The 22296-nt window shown below is 40.2% G+C and overlaps 1 protein-coding gene across 1 annotated transcript in view; it reads left to right on the top strand.

The window, feature by feature from the left end:
- The window catches only part of SPTBN1 (spectrin, beta, non-erythrocytic 1), a 276936-nt gene that overhangs the window by 75162 nt on the left and 179478 nt on the right, over positions 1 to 22296 (top strand). Inside the window, exon 2 of the mRNA XM_006873535.1 lies at positions 910 to 1102. Coding sequence (XP_006873597.1) covers positions 955 to 1102 — 148 coding nt within the window. The 5' untranslated portion in view covers positions 910 to 954. The remainder of the gene's footprint in view (positions 1 to 909; positions 1103 to 22296) is intronic.

The following is a 22296-nucleotide window of genomic DNA, read 5'->3' as shown; positions in this document are numbered from 1 at the left end:
CTCAAGGTCAGCAGTTCGAAACTACCAGCTGTTCTGTGGGAGAAAGATGAGGCTTTCTGCTCCTGTAAAAATTTGTTGTTGTTGCTAAGTGCCATCAAGTCGGTACTGACCCATAGTGACTTTATGCCCAACAGAACGAAACACTGCCCAATCCTGGGCCAACCTCACTACTGTTGCCACACTTGAGTCCATCGATGCTGCCACCTGGCCAATCCATCTCTTTGGGGGTCTTCCTCTTTTTCTCTGACCCTCCACCTTACCAAACATGATATCCTTCTCCAGAAACTGGTCCCTTGGAAAGCCTGTACAGGGTCGCTCTGAGTCAGAACCAACTCCACAGCACACAACAACAGCAGCAGCAACCTTCTGTGCACCAACTCTGTCCTTGTGGCTACACATTTACTATCTTCTATTATTTTAGGCATCAGCTTTCTAATACATGAATTGAGAAGTTTAGATAAAGGATCTGTCAATTCATTTATGTGATATTTTATGAATTTTCAGGAGAAACTAAAAAAATTATAGTTTATGGTGACAGGCAATACAAATATATGTGAGTTCATTCAGAAACCCCAAATGGGTGTTGATCCATGTCTGATAAAACTTGAAAATGATAAACATAAGCTTTAGAAAGAAGGAAGAAGAAATCTTCATTTCATTTCATTCATTTCATTTCATTCAGTTTTCCAAACTGAATTCTCCCACTCTAATGGTTGGGGAAACTGAGACCCAGAAATGGTAAATGATTTGGCCAAGGTCACGCATGTTATGAGGCAGCACTGATGTTCAAACCCTGTTCTAATCGACTGCAGAGGGCTCTTTCTAGACCACTCATTGTTTGACTTGAATCGGGTAGGTTTTGTGGGGATTGTTGAGCATCTAAGTATAGCTGGCCTTTTGTCCTCATAGAACTTGAAAAGGAGCTGATGTGGAAGAGCAGCTGAGACAGTCAAGATGACGACCACAGTAGCCACAGACTACGACAACATTGAAATCCAGCAGCAGTACAGCGATGTCAACAACCGCTGGGATGTGGATGACTGGGACAACGAGAACAGCTCTGCACGGCTCTTTGAGCGGTCCCGCATCAAGGCCCTGGCAGGTAAGGCTCCTTTATAGCTGCCAGAGACTCAGGGTGATTTGACGTCCCCTTGGGACTGCCCTGCTTAGAGATCATCTCACTTCTCTTTATGGCTTTCCCAGGAGCAAGATGAACGCTTTGTAAGGTCTCCAATTCCATATTGAAGATCTACCAAAGGGATTCTGAATGTAGATGTATTGACTACATATACTGACAGTTAATCTCATAGAGTGATTTTATAGCAGCTCAGAATGGGCTGCTCTTTGTTTAGAGCAATTTTTTTTATTTTTGATGCATTTGTAATTGTCTCACGCTTGCCTAGAGTTTTATACTTCAAATTATTGAAACATACTATACCTGTACTCAGAGATATGCAGCCAACTGCTACCAAAAAATTAGAACACTTATTAAGATTGTTTGACTCTTGAATAGTAGGGACTTAGAGATCTGTCTTGAACTTGCCTGAATTGAGGGCATAAGTGAATGATTAATCAGTTCATCTGTTGTTCTAGAATTGGAGTTTTATTTTCTGACTCATGCATTACCATAAGACCTTACAGAACTCTGTCTTATATGATTTGGTAAAATCCTGATTTGGCAGTCCAGATTTGGGTGAATGGGTTGATTTGTACTTTAATTTCTTACGACTTTTCATGTAACCTTTATTTGGACTTTTAAGACCAGAGCCACCTTTGATCATGAGTCACTTTATTAGTTTTACTCACAAATGGCAGAGCAGTTTCTTCTTCTTCTTGTCTTTCCCATGGTTTCACAGGAGGACCCCAAGCTATCCTTATTTAATTGATCAGGTGTCCTAATCCTACCTAGAATGTCTTTCCAAACTCTATGCCATCTAAGTTCCTAAATAATTGTATTACACAATGCTGTGGGCTGGAGGGAGGGAAGGGGAGATGGAGTTTTAGGGAGCACAGTGATAGACAGTGGAGTCCTCGTGTGGTGCTGTGAGTTAACGCGCCAGACTGCAAAGCCGTTTGATCTGCAAGGTCGGTGGTTCAAGCTCACCAGCCACTCCTAGGAAACCCTATACAGGGTCGCTATGGATCAGAACCTACACGACAGCACTTAACAACAGCAATAATAATAGCACGCACTCTACTGCTAACCACAAGGTTGATAGTTTAAACCCACAGTACTAGAGTACTAGTAACAATCCCTATACGGGGTCACTTTGAGTAAGAACCAACTTGACAACACTTACCAACAACAATAATAATAGCAAAATATAGTGCTTATGATGTACCAGGAACTGTTCCACTTGCATTACATATATTAACACTTAATCATATAATGAGGAAGATTGCTGTTAGCTACTTTGTAGAGATCAGGAAACTGAGGCACAGAGACATTGAATCATTTATTCAAGATCATACTTCTGGCAAGTGGCTGAAAGTAGATTGTCTCAAAGTATACCCTCCATTGTTTTTCTGTATTCTGTAAAATGTAAAATGATAGCCAGCTCATTGGTGTGGAGTATTTATAGTGGGTAATTGAAGCGTCTTTGCAAAGATCTTTGGGAGATTCAGGAATGTACCATGTGGTCTAGAATAAACCCTGAGCAGCCAAGACAGTGCCCTGAAAAGATGCTGCTTTCAAATTAAATGATGTTTTTTTTTTAAAGAAAAGAATTAGGTGAATCTAGATGATACCAGAAAAAACATGGCCTATAGTCTGCTTAATAGAAGAAATAATTTTGCTTCCTGTTCTGTGGGTCTGAAAAATATCTTAGCCCTCTGAACCAAATGCTGGTAGGAAGAGTAGGGAACGGCAGCAAACCAGTGGCTCTTAGATTTGAGTGTGCGTTAGAAACATCTGGAAGATTAAAAACTGGGCACAGGACAAGAACAGACACTTCACCAAAGAAGACATTCAGACAGCCAGTAAGCATATGAAGGAATGTTGTCAATCAGTAGCCTTTAGAGAGATGCAAATCAGGACAACAATGAGATAGCATCTCACCCAAGCATTAATATCAAAGTTAAAACAAAAACCCAGAAAACAATGAATTCTAGTGGAAGGTGGGGAGAGACTGGAGCCCTTACGTGCTGTTGGTGGGACTGTAAAATGCGCAACCATTGTGAAAATAGTATGGTGTTTGTTTAAAAAGTTGGAAATAAAAAATACCATATGACCCAGTAATCCCTGTACTTAGTATATATTCTAGAGAAATAGGAACCTTGGCACGTCCATATTCATCACAGTAATAGTAACAATAGTAAAAAGGCTGAAATTGCTCATCAGTGGAAGAATGGATAAACAAACTATGGTAGGTACATACAATGGATTATTTTTCATTGTTAAAGAAGAAAATGAATCTGAAATACCTCATACATGGATGAACCTGGAGGGCATTATGCTGAGTGGAATTAGTCAATCATGAAAGGACAAATATTATATAAAACCACTGTTGCAAAAAGTCAGGAAAAAGTTTTAACACGAAAAGAAACATTCTTTGATAGCTACCAGTGGTAGAAGGGAAAATTATTGGCTAGAGGGTACAGTGCTAACTTGGGTGAAGGGGAAGGCAATATATAATAAGAGGCGGGTCAGCAAAACATGTTGGAGGCAGGGGAAGACATGGGGAGGAGTGTGAGAGTTAAAGGCAACATTATATGCACAAATCTATGATACCTGTGATCTGCAAATCCATGCATGGATATACAGGTAGGCTGAATGGGTGTGGGAGCAAGAATGAGAGTGTACCCATGAATAAATACAGCTTTGACAGAGGGTACCTGATCTGCATATTTGCTTGAGTTGCAAATAGATCCATGAATGTGGTAAAAAGCATATAGGGAGCAATGTTAGGAAAACTTCTTAGATAGAATCAAATACCTTGAGGGAATAAATCATCTGGCTGGGGAGCTCAGGACCATGGTCTCTCAGGACACAGTGGTTATAGTCAGTGTAACAGAATCCACAGAAACAATGTTTTAAAACAGCCTACTTTGGTGAGTAGCAACTGGGGCCTTACAAGCTTTTGAGCAGCTATCTAAGGTACAGCTATTAGTCTCTTCCTATGTGGAGGAATGAAGAATGAAGAAACTCAAAGATGCATAGAAACCATTAGTCCAGTTAAAGGACCACATGGACATCTGTGTCCACGATGCTGACCAGAAGAACTAGGTGGTGCATGGCTCCCACTACCAATTGCTCTGAAAGGGATTACATAGAAGGTCCCTGATAGAATGGGAGAAAATGTGGAACAAAACTTAAAAACTATTTAAAAAGACCAGGCTTACTTGCATTTTCTCTGGTGGAGCCCCAAGACTAAGGCCCTTAGTCACCCTTTAGGTCTGGAACGGAACTCACCCTATGGCTCCATTTTAAGTTAGATAATAGATCTATAAAGGGAACAATAACACTAGGGAGCTATGCACATCTTTGAATAATCCACTATTGAGTTTAGAAGGCAGTACTGATCCAAGAACAAAGTTTAGAAGGCTTATGAAAGAAGAAGGACTGGAAATAGGAAGGAAACACAGGGAGGAAGTAGTAGGATAAGTGATATTGCATTGTGGGAATTGTAATTAGTGAGATGAAACAAAATGTGTGTAATTGTTGATTGGAAAACTGATATGCCCCATAAACCTTCATCCATTTCACATTAAAGAAAGAAAGAAACATCAGGAGAGCAGGTTAAAACAATGCTGGTTCCTACCCTTCTGTCTGTTTCAGTAGGTTTGGGTGGGTTCTGAAAATTTGCATTTCTAACAGATAGGTTCCCTGGTGATGCTAAAGTGACTGGTCCGAAGAAGCACACTTTGAGACTGTTGTATAGTTTTGATGCTCATGTGCCCCCACCCTCCACCACAAACCCACCCCTTGAGTATCGAAGCTTAGGAAGAAGGACAATACTAAATTCAACAATTGTTTAAAGATACACTTTAATGTGGGAGTGGTGTGGAAGACTGATTTTGGGAAAAGGGAAATAAATGCCTTTCCTCCAAGATGTTGTTTGTTGTTATTCACTGCCATCAAGTAAGTTGCCACACATAGGGCTTCCGAGGAGTAGCTGGGGATTGGAACTATTGAACTTGCAGTTCAAACTGACCTTGCAGTCTAGTATGTTTCCTACAAGATTGTTGTTGTTAAATGCCATCAATTTGGCTGCAACTCATAGTGATCCTGTGCACAACAGAACGCACGCTGCCTAGTCCTGTGCCAACCTCACAATCATTGCTGCGCTTGAGTCCATTGCTGCTGCCAATCCATCCCGTTGGCATCTTCCTGTTTTTCGTTGACTCTCCTTTACCAAGCATGATGTCCTTCTCCAGGGACTGGTCCCTCCTGAAAATATTTCCAAAGCATGAGAGACGAAGTCTGGCCATCCTGACTTCCAAGGAGCACTCTGGCTGTACTTCTTCCAATACAGATTTGTTTGTTATTTTGATAGTCCATGGTACTTTTAATATTCCCAACACCATAACTCAAAAATTCATCAATTCTTCTACAATCTTTGTTATTTACTGTCCAACTTTCACAAGCATATAATGTATTTGAAAATACCATGGCTTCGGTCAGGCACTCGTTAGTCTTCAAACTTATATCTTTGTTTTTGAATATTGTAAAGAGATTTTGTGCAGCAAATTTGCCTAATACAATATGACTCTTGATTTCTTGACTGCTGCTTCCATGAATGTTGATGGTTGATCCATGTATCTCGATATTATTTATTTGGTCCAGTGATAAGGATTTTTGAGATTTTATTTACATTGAGGTACAACCCATACCAAATGATGTGGTCTTTGATCTTCATCTATAAGCATTTTAAGTCATCTTTGCTTTTAGCAAGCAAGGTTGTATCATCTGCATATTGCAGGTTGTTAATGAGCTTTTCTCCAATCCTAATGCCATATTCTTCTTCATATAATCCAATTTCTTGGATTATTTGCTCAGCATACAGATTGAATATGTATGGTGAAAGAATACAACCCTGGCAAACACCTTTCCTAATTTTAAACCATTCAGTGTTCCCCTGTTCTGTTTGAACAACTGCCTCTTGGTCTATGTACAGGTTTCTTATGAGCACAATTAAGTGTTCCAGAATACTCATACTTCTCTTTGTTGTCCATAGCTTGTCATGACCCACACAATTGAAACCTTTTGCATAGTCAGTAAAGCACAGGCAGATGTCTTTCTGATGTTCTCTGCTTTCAGCCAAGATTCATATGATACAAGTAATGATAGCCCACATTCCACATCCTTGTCTGAATCTGACTTGAACCTCTGCAAGTTTTCTATGTATGGTTTCAGCCATTCTTGAATTATCTTTAGCATAATTTTGCTTGAATGAGATATTAATGATTTCCACATTCTGTTGGGTCACCTCTCTTTGTAATGAGCACAAATATGGATCTCTTCCAGTCAGTTGGCCAGATAGCTGTCTTCCAATTTCTTGGCATAGATGAATGACTGCTTCCAGTGCTGCATCAATTTGTTGAAAGATTTCAATTTGTATTCCACTGATTCCCAGAGCCTTGTCCTTTGCCAATGCCTTCAGTGCACCTTTGGTTTCTTCCTTCAGTATCATTAGCTCTTGATCATGTGCTACATCTTGAAATGGTTGAACATTAACCATTTCCTTTTGGTACGTTGACTCTTTGTATTCCTTCCATCTTCTTTTGATGTTTTTACTTCATATTTTGCTCATGGAATTCTGCAGTATTGCCTGTTGAAGCTTTAATTTTTTCTTGAATTCTTTCAGCTTGCTGAGTGAGTTCTTTCCTACAAGATAGGAGATGAAATGCTCTTGTAGGATTTCTGTTAGAAATTCATGTTCTGAAGCAGGGAATCTTTGATTAGAGAAATAGAAATATTACACACCCAGTCTGTGTGCCTGTAGGACCCTCGGCATGTTTTATCGTCTCTTGACTTTAGATTGAATTTCGAGGCAAATTCACAAAAGGAATTTATCATCTTAAAATGTAGTACATTGTATGTTGATAATGTACCCATCACCCTGTGGCCCTTGCCAAGTAGTATTAAAGGTATATATCCCTAGGGAAGCAGGGGAATGAAGTACATTCAGTTTATAGGTTGTAATAACATATATTTGTGTGTGTTTTTTTTTTGTATTTGTGTGTTTGTATGTACACGTTGTTGTTAAGTATCATTAAATCAGTTCCAACTCATAGCACCCCTGTATTGTGTTCCCAAGGAGCATTTGGTGGGTTTGAACAGCCAACTTGGTGGTTAGCAGTCCAGTGCTTATACAGCAGAGCCACACCAGGACTCCGTGTGTGTGTCTGTTTTTGTGTACACATTTTTGTTACTATAAGGCCATGGAGTTGTAAAAACCATTCTTGATTTCTGCTTCACTTGCCTTCCTCTGAGAATTAGCTTTTAACTCAGTTGTTGTTAACTGCCAACAAAGTGGCCCCTACTCATGGTGACCCCCTGCACAATAAGATCAGACTGTGGTGTTCTAAAGGGTTTTCGTTGCTAATTAAGGAGATTGAGAAATAGTCAGGTCTTTTTTCCTTGTCTGTCCTGTTGCGCATCATACTAACGTGCAAGCCTTCACTGAGAGACTGGTGATGGCAGCGCTTGGGATGAACCTGAGTCTCCCACATGAAAGACAGTAAGAGCCTAGTATTTTAGGCAGGAGATGACTTACCTAGTGTAGCAAGTTGTTGTTAAGTGCCATCGAGTCAGTTCCAACTCTTAGCCATCCTGTATAGGGTTTCTAAGGAGTGGCTGGTGAGTTTGAACTGCCAGCCTTATGGTTAGCAGGTCAGTGCTTACATTACAGTGCCACAATAGGTGTAGCATGTAAGTGTGTCCAATTTTGTGAAGTGTTAGGTTAGGGTCACAATGAATAAATCTGGGGTTAGGCTCCTAACTCCCTTGGGTTACTAAAGTTGCCAGTGAGTTTTACATCTTTTCATTCTTATTTAATATTTTGTTTGGAAATCATCCTAACTTCATCCCAGGCATCTGGCTCCCCTTTTGGCTTCTCAGTCATCAGGAACGTTAGCCTGGTGTACCCCAAGAGATAGCACAGAAAGCTGCACGGTCTGGCCTTCTAATCCAGTTTGTCCATCTCCTGCTGGGATTAGAAGCAGCAGTTTTTTCCCTCAAAATAGGCAGCTTTCACATCACACATGTTGGGAGAAGAAGAAGTCTCTCCTATCTGCAGCTAGTATAGATTAAAGACTGTAAATCATAAAAACATAAACTATAAATAAATCATTAAGACACAAAACATTTAATTTACTTAAATAATTAGAGTTAGTATTGACTATCCCACTTATTGCAAATTTATACGTACGCAAAGACACGAAGCTGTCATGGTAATACTTATGCGTAAAACTCAGTATAAAATGAAAACTCTGCACATTGTAGTAACATCCCCTTTCATGGAGTTACTGAAGATGAGGAGTGTTAGTCCCAGTGGTGAGTAGCAAAGAGATCCTGTCCTGTGGATTTGGCTGAAAGGCAGTGAGTGTGCTGTGTGAGGTAATTGTCATGCATTCTGTAAATGATTTCCCCGCGTCCCATGATAACATGCTCACATTCCTGACCTCTGACCAAAATGCCACAGAAGTGTGGGACGTGCAGTGAAGAAGAAAGTGGACTAAAATAAGCTGAACTTGCTGGAAATCAGCATTTTGTCTGAAGTGAAAATAAAATATAAATCAAACTTTAATCTTTTCAAGAAATGTCAGCAGAAAATGTTTTTTTTTACAAAGGAAAGGTATTTATGGCTGTTGCTTATATTTTTCTGGAGTCAACTAACATTAAAGGAACAAGTAGTGTTTAAAAGTGTAACATTTTTAGCTTAGCAATGTTGACAGAGTAGTTAGAATTAATACCTGAATATCAAGAACACTCATGAAAAATGCATTAAAAAAACGGGTGGCTGTATACCAAAATATTATTTATTTCTGAGTGCCAGGGTTATGAGGGGCTTTCCTTTTCTCTTACCTATTTTTGAATTTTTCCTGACATAAAATTCTGTATTTAGTTATTAGAGAAAATTATAAGATGATATTTATATCTCATATAGTATTCAAAAGCTTTTGGTAGTTTTTTTCCCAGAAAATAATGGCATAGAGAGGTGGTACGAGAAAGCCTGAGTGTGTATGTACGTTGAAAAATGAGAGATGGAAAATGAGATTACTTTGGGAGTTATCAGTCATCAACATTTATGAGGTCAAATTTTATACAAGGACCTCTTTGCTAAGCAGTGAGCATGCTGAAAGAATTTGACTTTGAGTTTGCATTGATAAGGAAGAATCAAGTACAGCTGAAAACCACTGGAAATGATGTGAAAGCAATTCATTCTGTCTTGCACATACAAGTCTAGAGTAGATAAAAATGGTTTATGGCAATCCAGATAGGCCAGGCTCCCTTTAAACACTGAGTTTTTTGGGGGATGATCAAGAATTTTAGTTGAGTGTTTTATCAGCTGGAGCAGAAATTTATTTTAAATACAGATAATCCCTAACATCAAACACAAGTTGAATACTTCCTTTAAAAAAAAATTCATTATTACTACCTTCTATTAACAATATCTTTATAAATCTGATCTTTATTTGTCTTTGCGGGTTGGAAACAGTACATGGAAACATATAAACATACATACAACATATATGCTGCCACATTTTAGTCTCTGATTTTAACAGAGTTCTATTTTGATGTAACTCGAATACTTCACAAAGTTGGGGATTGCCTGTGTTCAGATCTGTGTCGTCCAAAAGAAGTATAACACTAGCCATGTATGACTGAAAAGTTTAGGTATTTTAGTTAATCAATAGATATGCACTTCGCCAAGTTATTGGTAAGATTCTTATTTTTCTTCTGATGTTGTTGCTTAGTGTTGTTGAATTGGTTTGGACTCCCAGTGACCCTGTGGATTTGAACCACTGACCTTGTAGTTCAAACCAACCTAGCAGTCCAGTGCTTATCCTACAGTCTGAAATTGGGTGTGTATTTTGCACTCAGCACGTCGGAGTACAGAGTAACCACATTTCACATCATCAGTAGTTGCATGTGGCCATTGACTAAAGATTTGGAGAATGCAGCTCTGATGCAACATATTGTTGTTAGCTGCCGATGAGCTGGACCCTGACCCTTGGTGACCCCATGCATGATAGAATAAAATACTGCCTGGTTCTGGGCCATTGCTGTGATTGGTTGCAGATCAGACTGTTGGGATCCATTACCTAATACTTATATTTGAAAGCAGATTGCACGTTTTTTTCCTACTCTGGGTGCTCTGCTGAAAGCTGTTCAGCATCATTGCAATGTGTAAGAACTTCATTGACCAATGAATGGTGGCTACACATAAGAGGTGCACCATTTGAGAATTGAACCCAGACCTCCTGCATTGAAGACAGAAATTCTACAGCTGAATCACCAATGTAGCATAACCACTTTTTATTTGCGAACACTTCTCTAGATGCTGCAGAATAAATGTGAGGGTAAATATTCAATTTTGGGATTCTTATCCAGGCATTCAGTAGGTGGCTCTTCAACACAATGTGAATTTGTATTCTGATGAGGAATAATGCATATTAACCAAACAGTTCTTTTTTAAAAAGAGCTAATACTGCTCCCTTTTATGTTCTGTGGGATAAAGTGCAGAACTGCAAGGCTGGTTTGAACTACAATGTCATCGGCTGAAACTTACCAACAGGGATGCTGTGAGTTGGAACTGACTTGATGGCACTAAACAGCAACACATGTTGTTACAAAGACAGAGCGTCTACAGATATCTTCACTCTGCTACATTTGGTGAAAACTTCAGCAGACCATCCAAGCAGTTCTCAAGCACTGGATTTGGGTGCAGAAGATTCAGTAGCACTCTTGTTTAAAAGTTCCTTGGGTCCCTGGATGGTGAAACAGTTTATGGATTCAGTTGCTAACAGAAAGGTTGGAGGCCTGCCCGTCCACTTAGAGATGGTTCAGAAGAAAGGCCTAGTGATTGGCTTTTCAAGATTGTTGTTTTTATCTCTGTGGGTTAATGTGCTGGACTGCAGAGTCGATGTTACCAGCAAGGTTGGTGGTTCAAGCTCATCAGTCGCTCCTTGGAAATCTATACTATACAGGGTCGCTATGGGTTGGAACTGACTTGAGGGCGCTTAATGACAACAACAACTGGTATGGCACTGTAGGATAAAGCACTGGATTGCAAGGTTGGTCTGAGTAGCAAGGTTAGCAGTTCAAACTCACTAGCTGCTCCTTGGAAACCCTATACAGTGTTGCTATCAGTCTAGCCGACTGAAAGGTACGTAACAACTCTGACACAAATGGTGTCGCCTCAGGGTCATCCTGGAAATCAATTAAGCTGTTGGCTCCTTTGCCTCCCTCATGCAACCACCCCACCACACACACACATACTTACTGAGGTTCACTAGTGTAGGATAGAATACAGATGTCTGCATTTTTAATAAACCCCCAAGTAATTCTGCTCTGGACCACATTTTGAGAAATGATTTCTTAAATACGGCCTAAGTAGTCCCACATAGTATTCAAACCCTCTTGTCCTTGAGTATTCTCACTGAAATGAAAGTCAACTTTTTGCCCCTCCTGAGAGCTGTTATTCTCTTAGATTTAATGAACTGTCCGTTTCTTCCCCAGGAAGCAGGTCGCAGTTGATGTTTTGGTATCTTCAGACCTAAGAGTTAATATCCTGCTCTGTCCTGGCCCAATCAGGCTGCTGCTTATAATCCCAGGTCTCATTACAGCCCCTGTCTAGGTTAGGAAGGTTATTGAACACTTTACCCCCAAAGCCTCATCAGTGTTTGGGTCTTTGAATCTGTAATCTCCTGAGGGCAGAAATGTTCTCTTAGCCTAAATTAACTCTCTCCTGCTAATTAAAAGTGTGTGTGTGTGTGTGTGTGTGTGTGTCATGGAGAGGGGCCTGAAAAATATATGTATAAAAATTTTGTAGCTTTTCATCAGACATTTAGGTGCAGGGTTTTCCCAGAGGAAAAGAACTGGTTTCTGTATGCAGGAAATAAGAGCAGTACTTAGCATTACTTCTCCCATTTGGCCACAAATGTCAAACTATCATTAAAATGATATATTTACATATCATTTACTTAATTCCAAATAGATTCTGCCCATCAATGGAGGAAAACTGACTCTAAAGCCATAAGGTATTTTTAAAATTTAGGTTTTTTTGAAAAATATCTTAATGTGTTTTCAGCCTACAATCATGAATGTGTTATTAGGTAGCTTTCTATTTTTTAAGGTCTTCTGTAATAGGTTGGTTTTACATGGAAACTTTCTAGAATAAAGCTGTTAGTCCACAATCAATCCCTCTGCCAAAATGAATAAACAGATATATAAGAAGTTTGCCTTCTTTCTTGTGAGTACACAGAGCCTATTGAATATGTTGAGAGATCTATAAAACATGGCCTGGAATGATCTAATTGGGAAGATAAAACCTGTTTACATGATACATTAACTGAACATGTATGCAGGTGCCAAGAAAACAGTACAGGCAATTAGTGCTGTAATAATTTAAAGGGAAGGACTGATCACATGGGAAAACAAACAAACTCATAATCTTATAATGTGGTAGATTCTTGCAAAGTAAAGAGCATTGGAATTTAGAGAGGAAGCTGGGACTTGAGCTTTCATGTTGCTGCTTTGGTTTCACTGCAGCAGAACAGAAGAGCTACACTGCAGGCCCTTGCAACTCTCATTGAAACAAACGCGTCAACTTTGAAATTGTCCAGGTGTGGCATGCCATCTCAAAGTTGAACTCATTCATCAAAGCACTGAGCTACAGTGCTTCTTACACGCTACTAAATTCGTATGCAATACTTTCATGCCCCCAGGGAAAGAGAACTGTTTCTTGCATGATGGAATAGATTTTTACAGCCCGGATTAACAGAGATTTAATAAACTATCCATTGTTTTCCTCACGCATTCAGGAGTAAGGAGACTCTGAGAAACTGCTCTGCTAGAGAAAGATGAGGCATTTTGCTCTTACAAAGATTACAGCCTAGGAACCCTTACACAGACAGGGTTGCTGTGAATCAGAACCCACTCAGCGCTTAACAACAGCAATTCTTGAGACTGTTTCCCTGAATTGCACATTATTTGGGACTGTTTATTGATGAAAGAGGCATGGTCCCTAGCACATAGTAGATGTTATTGTCATTACTATTGTTGTATGCCATTGAGTAGCAACCCTCTATGACAGGGTGGAACATAGGCTGTAATCTTTATGGGTGCCGATTGGCAGGTCTTTTCTCCCTTGGAGCTGCTGGCAGCTTCAAACTTCAGGCCTTTTTTTTTTTTTTAAGCAACCAGCCAAGTGGTTCACTGCTGTGCTAACAGGGCAAATACACCATAATTCTTTTAATTCTTGAAATCTAACTCTGACAGGGCATTTCTTATCATAGTGATTTATGAAAGCTATTGAAGGGAGAGACTACTGAGTAGTTCATTGTGTGTAGCCTCAGATTTAGTTATACATACCCTCAATTTAGTTTTTACATGTAAATGTCTTCGGTCTTTTTCTAACCATAGAAAAGCAGAATCCTCTCTCTTGTTTTGGTACAGCTTCCTCTGGTTTCTGCCCCCTCCTCCTCCTCTCTAGCCTTACAACTTTAGAACCAGTTTCCCCCCATTTTAAAAATCAGCTTGGATTCCTGCCATGGTTCCCTTAATTCCACATCACCTCTGGTTTCACCTCAGCAATGGCGGAAGTCCCATTGTAACTGAGGTGAGTGAGCCAGGATGAGTTGGGGGAGGGTATTATGTCTCTAGAGCCAGCAACTAGAAGTGTCATGCTACCAGTTGTTTTGTTTAAAAAAAAAAGAATTTTTTTTTTTAATCATTCTTTAACCTTCATTAAGTCTCTTAACCGTGCAACCATCCCTCTCTCACCTAGCTCCCATCATAAACCTCAGCCCAAGTCGTAACCACTACGCTTCTAGAGCTCAGATGCTCTCTCATTCTTCCATCTACTTAGAGATCCTCTTTCCATTATTCATCTCTTGCTCTACCTTTAGCCTTAACTCTTCATTCTCCCCTAAAACAGATAAAACAAAAAGCACACCTACTGTCATGAACTCAATTCTGACTCAGCAACCCTATAGGACAAAGTAGAACTGCCCATAGGGTTTCCAAGGTTGTAGATCTTTAAGGAAGTAGACGGCCATGTTTTTTTTCCTGCAGAGGTTGGTGGGCTCGAACTGCCCACCTTTCAGTTATTGGCTTAGTGCTTAACCCACTGCACTACCAGGACTCCTTCATTCTCCTCTGTTGTTGTTGTTAGTAAGTACCGTTGTATGGGTTCTGACTCACAGTGACCCTGCATAGGGTTTCCCAGGAACATCTGGTGGGTTTGAACTGCTGACCTTGTGGTTCACAGTCCAGTGCTGATCCTACAGCACCACACCAGGGGTTCCCTTTCTCCTCTGCTCCACCATAATGTCATCTGTAAGTCACTCCTCTCTTATTGTGAGGAACTTCAGTCATCATTTATCTGGAAAAGTCCCACCAGTTTTTATGTGTGAACGTTTTCTTGTGATTTAGGTGACAGTGCAATCAACAACAATGTTACAGAGCACATTAGTTTCCCATTCAACAACTTGTACTCATTTTGTTAGGTGACAGTAACTGCAATCTTTTCCATGTAACAGCATTCTTCCCTCTTCCTTCCCTGGGTTCCCTTTTCCATTCTCGTATCTTTCCTGCCCCTTCTAGCCTTCTGAACATTGTTTTTGTGCAAATGCTGACCTTTGGATCTCAAATGTTGATTGTTCTGAGGAACACATTCCTCACTGGTGCTATTATTCACCCTATAGGCCTGTGTAATGTTTGGCTGAAAGGTGATCTCTGGAAGTGGGCTCAGTTCCAGGTTTGAAGTGTGTCAAGGCCATAGTCCGAAGGGTTCCACCAGTCTCTATCAGACTAGGAGGTCTGGTCTGTTTGGATGTTGATTTTGCCCTGTAATTTTCTTCCATTCTGTCTAGGACCTTCTGTTTTGATCGCTGTCTGAGTGTTGGTAGTGGTAGCCACCGGGTACTATCTAGTTCTTCTGGTCTTAGGCTAGTGGAGGCTGTGGTTGGTTTGCTCATTTAGTCCTTTGGACTGCCCCTTTAGCTTTTATGGTTGATGTACAGTTGAATTTAAGGAATATAGCCTCTATATTTGGAAACTGGGGTCCTGGTGTGGCACTGTAGGGTAAGCACTGGACAGCTAGCTGCAAGGTTGGAGGCTCAAACCCACCAGCCATGCCTCAGAAACCCCATACATGGTCACTGTAAATCGAAACCAACCCGATGGCGCTTAGGAACAACAATGACTTGGGGACCATCAATGTAAGCACAAGAGGGGAAACTTCCATGCCATTTCACTTCTCTTTTGCTTTTGCTAGCTTTCTCTGCGTTCATTGCTCTCATTCTCATTTTTATTCTCTACCCCCTTTCAAGGATCAGCTTTATTGAGATAAAACAAAATTCATCTTTATTTTATTTTGTGTTTTATTTACTTTATTGAGATGCCATAAAATTCATCCTTTTGAATTGTTCAAAGCACACTAGATATATGGTGTTTAGTCTACACATAGAGTTATACAACCATTATCAGTATCTAATTCCAGAACATTTCATCACCCCACAAAAGAAACTCTCTCCCCATTAACAATCACTCCCCAGTCCCTCCTTCCTCCAGTGTCCAGACCTTATGTCTCTATAGATATGCCAGTTCTAGACATTTCCTATAAAAAGAGTTCATACAATATGTGACCTTTGATGACTGGCTTCTTTCACTTAACGTAATGTTTTCAAGATTCATCCTACGTGTTCACCATAATGCAGCATGTATCAGGACTTCACTTCTGTCTCTGCTCTTATTTAAGAAATAGTGAAATTGGCCAGAAAAAAAAAAAAAATGTCTATAGCTTCCTCTACCATAATACCATTTGGTGGTTGTCTGGAAACAGATAGCAGGTCTGTTGTAGGCATCTGAAAGTACTGTAGCCTTAGCAACTTACTCATTTACCCAGATGCTTTCATCAAAAAAGTCTATGGGTGGGCGTTGGGTGTCTCTTTTGGACATAAAAGGGGGCTTCAGAAAACTTGGGGAACAGTGAAATTAAAAGATACGGAATGTTTCCATGAACTTCTTGAAACCCCCTTGTATTTGTTGTCTTTATTAAATTCACTTACATACCTTAGCTCCTTTTGCCAGATTTCTATCAAAATGGATATATCAGCAGGTACCATAATATGAAAAGATAAGAAGTAAAAGTAATTTATATCCAGGATACCTGTAGAGTCTGTGTGCACATCCAAAATAAAATGTCACATGATGAAAGCAAACTAAAAATGTTACAAGGTATATATTATAACGATTCAATCCACATACCTAAGACTTTATTTAACTGCCGTCTTCAGCGATATTGTTCAATTTAGTTTTCTAATTCATAGAGAAAATGGGTGCTGGGGTGATGCTAAATAGTTTAATAGCTATTTTGGCTTTTGACACCAACTCAGTTGAAGAGCATGGTTTTGATTATTATACATCAATAGTTTTAGTATGACCACACTAAATAGTTAATCCAGTGGGCTTGGGTCCAGAAAATAAGGAAGCTAAATATTTGGTTTGTGTCTACCAGTTAACATCTATAAACAGAATCTTACATTCAAAATTATTTTGGGTTGTTTTCTTCTGGATGTAAGGAATAGAAATGCACTTGAGTTGTCTGAGTAAAACTGTTATGTGTGTGATAGAGTTTAAGGAGAAGAGAGGCATTATTGCAAACTTTCAGGAGAATGAGGCTGAGATCTGGAAATCCATTAGTGACTGAGGCTGCTATAGGGCTGGAGATAGTCCCCGTCTTTCAGATGTGCCATGTGCTTCATACAGTGGGGACCTCTGCTCGTAATGTTAGCTCATACATGGTTTTGTTATATGGTAGTTCAGTTCTACCACTTGCCAGTCTTTTATCTTTTGACCTTATTGCTTCATGACTTAATCTCCTGGTTTTCTCTAGATCAAATTTCCATGAGACTGGACAGGGAGATGGTACTCTGATTGGCCCAGATAATCTTTTTTATGCTAAATCATGGTCAGTGCTATACTAACAAATGCTTGTCTTTGGAAGAGGTGCCTCAAAGTGTTGGTGAGGAGCAGGAAGCCATGTGTATAAAACATATTAGCTCCGTTTGTCCATGGCTCAGGGCATTCGGTGGACAATTGGAGGTTATGGTTGACATGTGTAGTGCAGAAAAATTGTGATGTGCTAAAGGAAGGTATGTTTTGTTAGGCCTTTTGGGGAAAGATACTGGAATACCTTCTATGATCAAAGGACAGGCTAAACAACCAATCTGAGGAAAAGTCTGTGTGCAAATGCACCCTTGGAACAGGAGAGATAAAAGCTTTCCATTTCTCCATGTCTTGTATTTAGCTTCTTAGTGTGAGTTGGCGTCTGTCTTACCCCTTTGTGAGTAGTTTTACAGATGACAGAGAACATGGAGCTACCAGAGGATTCAGTGTCTACCACTTTCCCTATTTGTCTAGTTCTATTTAGAAATGTTGGTTATGGGTAGAAGAGAGGCTGAAATTTACTAAATGACTTGGGCAAGGTGGCCACTTCTGAACCAGAGCTGTGGTGAGGATGTGGAGGGATTCAAGAACATGGCAGGTCTCCCTGGAACCCCATGATAAACCAGCATTGGAGCTATTCCCAAAAGGGGCTCTGTGCTGAGCAGTTCATCATTGTGATAGTTAAGACTTTGTGACAACTTGGCTGAGCTAGGATTCCCAGGAGTTGAGCAGTGAACATGTAGTTATCACCTCCATGGTGAGATCTAATATGACTTTAATCAACCCTATGATATGCTCTGATGAGATCAGCTCTGATCTGATGTCGTTATCCTATGTATTATAAATCCTCACTTCTGTGATGCTAATAAGGTCAGATGAAAGCCACAGGATTATGTTTTATATTTTGAGTCAATCTCTTTTGAGATATGAAAGGAGAAAGAAGTGAGCAGAGAGAGGGACCCTCTGTCACCAAGAAGAGCCAGGAGTGGAGTCCAGTCCTTTGGACTTGGAGTCTGTGCAGTATTAAACTCCCAGATCCTGGGGGTGACATTACCAAGACACATGGCGATCTCCAAGGAATGCTGGGCCGGCCTACAGATGCTGGAAGGAAACAAGGACCTTTCCCAGAGCCAGTGCTCTGAATTTGAACTGAGAGCCCACAAAATTGTGAGAGAGTAAAATAGATTTGTTAAAGCCATCATTTGTGGTATTTCTTTTATAGTTGTTGTTGTTGTTGTTGTTGTTAAGTGCCATCCAGTCGGTTCCGACCCATAGCGACCCTGTACAGGGTTTCTTTTATAGTAGCGCTACATAAAACAGTAGTGAATACCCACAGCAAGTTTTCAGATAGATTGTGCCCTTTATTCCAAGATACAGAAATCCTATAAAATGGCAAGGTGACGTTCACCATCGATTAATTGATTCCGTAAAAACAAAATCACCAATAACGTAGTTTCATTAAACGTCTTTGAAAAAATAAAGTTAACAAAAAGAAACAAACGTTAGCATTTTAGAAGTTTTAGAATATGCCTCTGTAATAGTGAATGTTTATTTATGGTAATGGGGAATTTGGCAGTGATTATGCGTTATGGTTACATAACATGATTAATGTAATGTTGGTGGCGTTAGGTGCCGTAGAGGCCGTTCCAACTTAGTGACCCTGTATAGATTGTCACTGGTGGGTGTGAATCACCAACCTTGTGGTTAACAGTCCAGTGCTTATCCTACAGCACCACACCAGGGTTAATGTAATATATATTACCAAATTGTGTTGTGTTGTTGTTAAGTGCCATCGAGTGGGTTCTGACCCATAGTGATCCTTTGTAGGATTTCCGAGGAGTAGCTGGTGAGCTTGAACTTCTGACCTTGTGGTTCAAACTGACCTTGCAGTCCAGTGCATAACCCACAGCGCCACTCCAGAACTATATATTACTACTACTAATACTAATAATAATGAGAGTTCTGTTATGTTCAATGAGCTGGACTGCAAGGTCAGTTTGAATTGAGGGGCTGACGATTTAAGCTCACCAGCCACTCCTCAGAAACCATATACAGGTTCGCTATGGGTCAGAACCAACGTCGCTGTCGGTCAGAACCAACTCGACGGCACTTAACAACAATAATAATGATAGTAAAAGATTATACCTCTATGCGGGGAGCTTGGAAACAGCTTGTTCCCTTCTTTCTTCTTTGGAACCTCAGAATCCAAGGCTCTTAATTTATGTTGAGAAATAGACAATGTTTATAAAACAAGCATTTGATGTGACAGGATTATATGACCTGTTGTCTACTAGGCCTTTTAAATTATCTATCTGGTAGAGAATTTTCTGAGTTCTTTATTTTCATTGGTCTTTTGGGGAATTTGCTGAACTCTGAATTTTTATCTTTTTGCTACAGGCCTGTGTATTTTCAAAACTCTAAGGTAGAGACATAAGTGATGGCAACATTAATTATTGGGTGAGGCTGACAAACATTTTACCATATAGGTGGAAATTTCTGCAAACTCCTTAGATTTCTTGAACATGTATGTGACGTTACTTTATTAGCCACAAGACTGTGTCTAAGGCAACTTAAGAAACAAATGGACCAGAGCCAGGGAGACACTGGGCCATTTGCCAGGTCCCCAGACCTTTCCTGAACTGCATGTTATCTGTTGAATCTCCTTGTAAGTCTTGAGGGAAACCTAGCTCTCTCTGCTTTGTCTCTTGCCTAATTCCTGCTCTCCATGGAACTATCTTGCCTGTCATGGTTCACACTAACTTTTTCTCTTATAGAAAAATGTCTTTGGCCTTGTTTTTCTGTACCCTGGTCCCATTGTGTTATTAGTTTTATGTGTGGTGTATCCTGCATGCGGGTGCATCCATGTTCTCCCTCTAGCTGATTACTAAACTCCTTGGAGACTGTGAAGTCTCATGTAAGTCGGAATGAAATTGGTTGCTTTTTATTGTGCGCTTAAACCCATTCTTTGTTGTTGTTGTTGTTGTTGTTGAGTTGATTCTGACTCATAGTGACCCTATGTTGGGTTTCCAAAGGTGGGTTTGAACCACTAACTTTGAGGTTAGCAATTCAGTGCTTATCTTACAATGCCATAAATATCACTTTCTTTAGGGAACTTTTTCTAATATTTGTGACACATAGCTAAAGAGTTAGTTTCATGTATTTAATATTTTTACATTATAATGGATTACAAAAGAATACATTGGATTTTGCATTGTAGATTATAATGTCTGAGACAAGCATCCAGTATTTAGCCTTCCCCAAACCCATATTCCAACTCCATCCTGCTTTTCTAAAGAGAATTCTTTTTAAAGTTTACAGCGTATCTTTTGAAATATTTTCCATGTACATTATTCAAACTGCTCCCCTCCCCCCCCCATACAGAAATAGATAGAAGTGGAACCATCTAACAAGAGTAATGAAATTTAATCTTTCTTCCATCAAAGAGTATTTGCCTTAGATTCAGGATCTGCCTAGTGCAGTGTTAACTTGATAGAGATACTTTTGGAAGCTTGGGGCATTGTTTGCAAATAGGTACAAACCATTACACCAGACATCAAAAGTCTCTCACACAATGGTCTCTGTGTTTGGCCCCTGCCTCCTTTTCTGATGGAAAGCTCAACATTTATTTACTTGTCAGTCCCGCCCTCTTTCAGGTTACTGCAGGTGACCATTGTGGACTCCTCTTTGCTGTTTTCCTTCTTTTGGGGCTTACTGGATAGTAACCATGTGGAATGGAGGGCCTCACTGGCAGGCACTCCTCACTCTTCAGTAGGGCTGTAGTTTGTCTGTGTTTTCCTGAGCATCAGTAGTCAGTAGTAGCCTTCAGTGGTTGCTAGCAATTGGAGTTTTATAACTTAGTGGTTTAGGACAGATTTATAAATGCTGGCCAAACTTTTCCCTCTTGGAGCACTATATTGTGACTAAGGGGATGGTAGGGATTGGAAGTATTTTGATTGTAATGTATAATTCCTAGAATACCTCTATACTGCTGAAATAGACAAGGTCATCCATCTTCCTTTCAGACTTGCGAGTGGTGCTCAGGAGTGCTGCTGCTCATCTTTTAACTGTTGTGTAATTTAAGCCTTTTCTTCTGTGGTTAGTGAAAACAACACAAATCTAGTAAAGTTCTCCGTCCACATGGCTAACTAGTATGTATTTTGCCAGCTTGGCCCTGTGTGGTTTTCAGCCAGAATACATGGGTTTTATAGTTGTATGGATTGACATTTCCAAAGCTGTTTTATATACTCATTTTGGAGAAATTAGTTTGCAGACCATGTCTGTTGGCTCTTTATATGAAAACATAGGATTTTTCAACTGGAACTGGTTGCTCTGCAGAGGGTTAGTGTGTACTTCCAGCCTCTGCCCTAAGCCCCTCCACACACCCTCCCTGGACTTGTATTTGTTGTCTCCAAGTATTTGAAGAAAGGCATGGATGCTTGTAAATAATGGAGAGGTATTTAAGACTGCCTTGAGAAAGGGAGGGTAGAGGGGTGGCCAAGCTGGAGAATGCACTTGATACTGGTGTGGAAACTCGAAACCAGCAACACTGAATTAACAGGTGTGCTTGTGCAGCCTGCTTGGTGCATTTAATCAGCTGTAACCTTCAGGTGTGCCCACGTATGGGCCTGTTTTTCTTTTAAACCCTCACATCCAGGGAGCCATTTTATGTATTAACATAGTGCTTACGAATCAGGCTGCAAATGTTAAGGTCAGCAGTCAAAACTACCAGCCGCTCCGTAGGAGAAAGATGAGGCTTTCTGCTCCTGTGAAGATTTACCGCCTTGGAAACCCTGTACAGGGTTGCTATGGGTAGTAACTGAATCGAAGGAACTTAACAACAACCACCACCTTCAGGCGTGCCCACATATGGGCCTGTTTTTATTTTAAACTCTCACATCCAGGGAGCCATTTTATGTATTTATTTATTAAAATACCATGGCTTCGATCAGGCACAACTTTCTCCTCATCTCCACTTATGCACAAGAGAACAAAACACTGCCCAATTCTGGGCCAGCCTCACTATTGTTGCCACGGTTGAGTCCATCGATGCTGCTACTTGGCCAGTCCATCTCGTTGGGCTCTTCTTTTTCTCTGACCCTCCACCTTACCAAACATGATATCCTTCTCCAGCAACTGGTCCCTCCTGACAATATGTCCGAAGTATGAGAGATGAAGCT

This window comes from Chrysochloris asiatica, unplaced genomic scaffold (genome assembly GCF_000296735.1).
Source record: "Chrysochloris asiatica unplaced genomic scaffold, ChrAsi1.0 scaffold00245, whole genome shotgun sequence".
Lineage (NCBI taxonomy): Eukaryota > Metazoa > Chordata > Mammalia > Afrosoricida > Chrysochloridae > Chrysochloris > Chrysochloris asiatica.
Note: the sequence above shows the minus strand (reverse complement) of the source record. Positions and strands in the feature narration are given on the sequence as shown.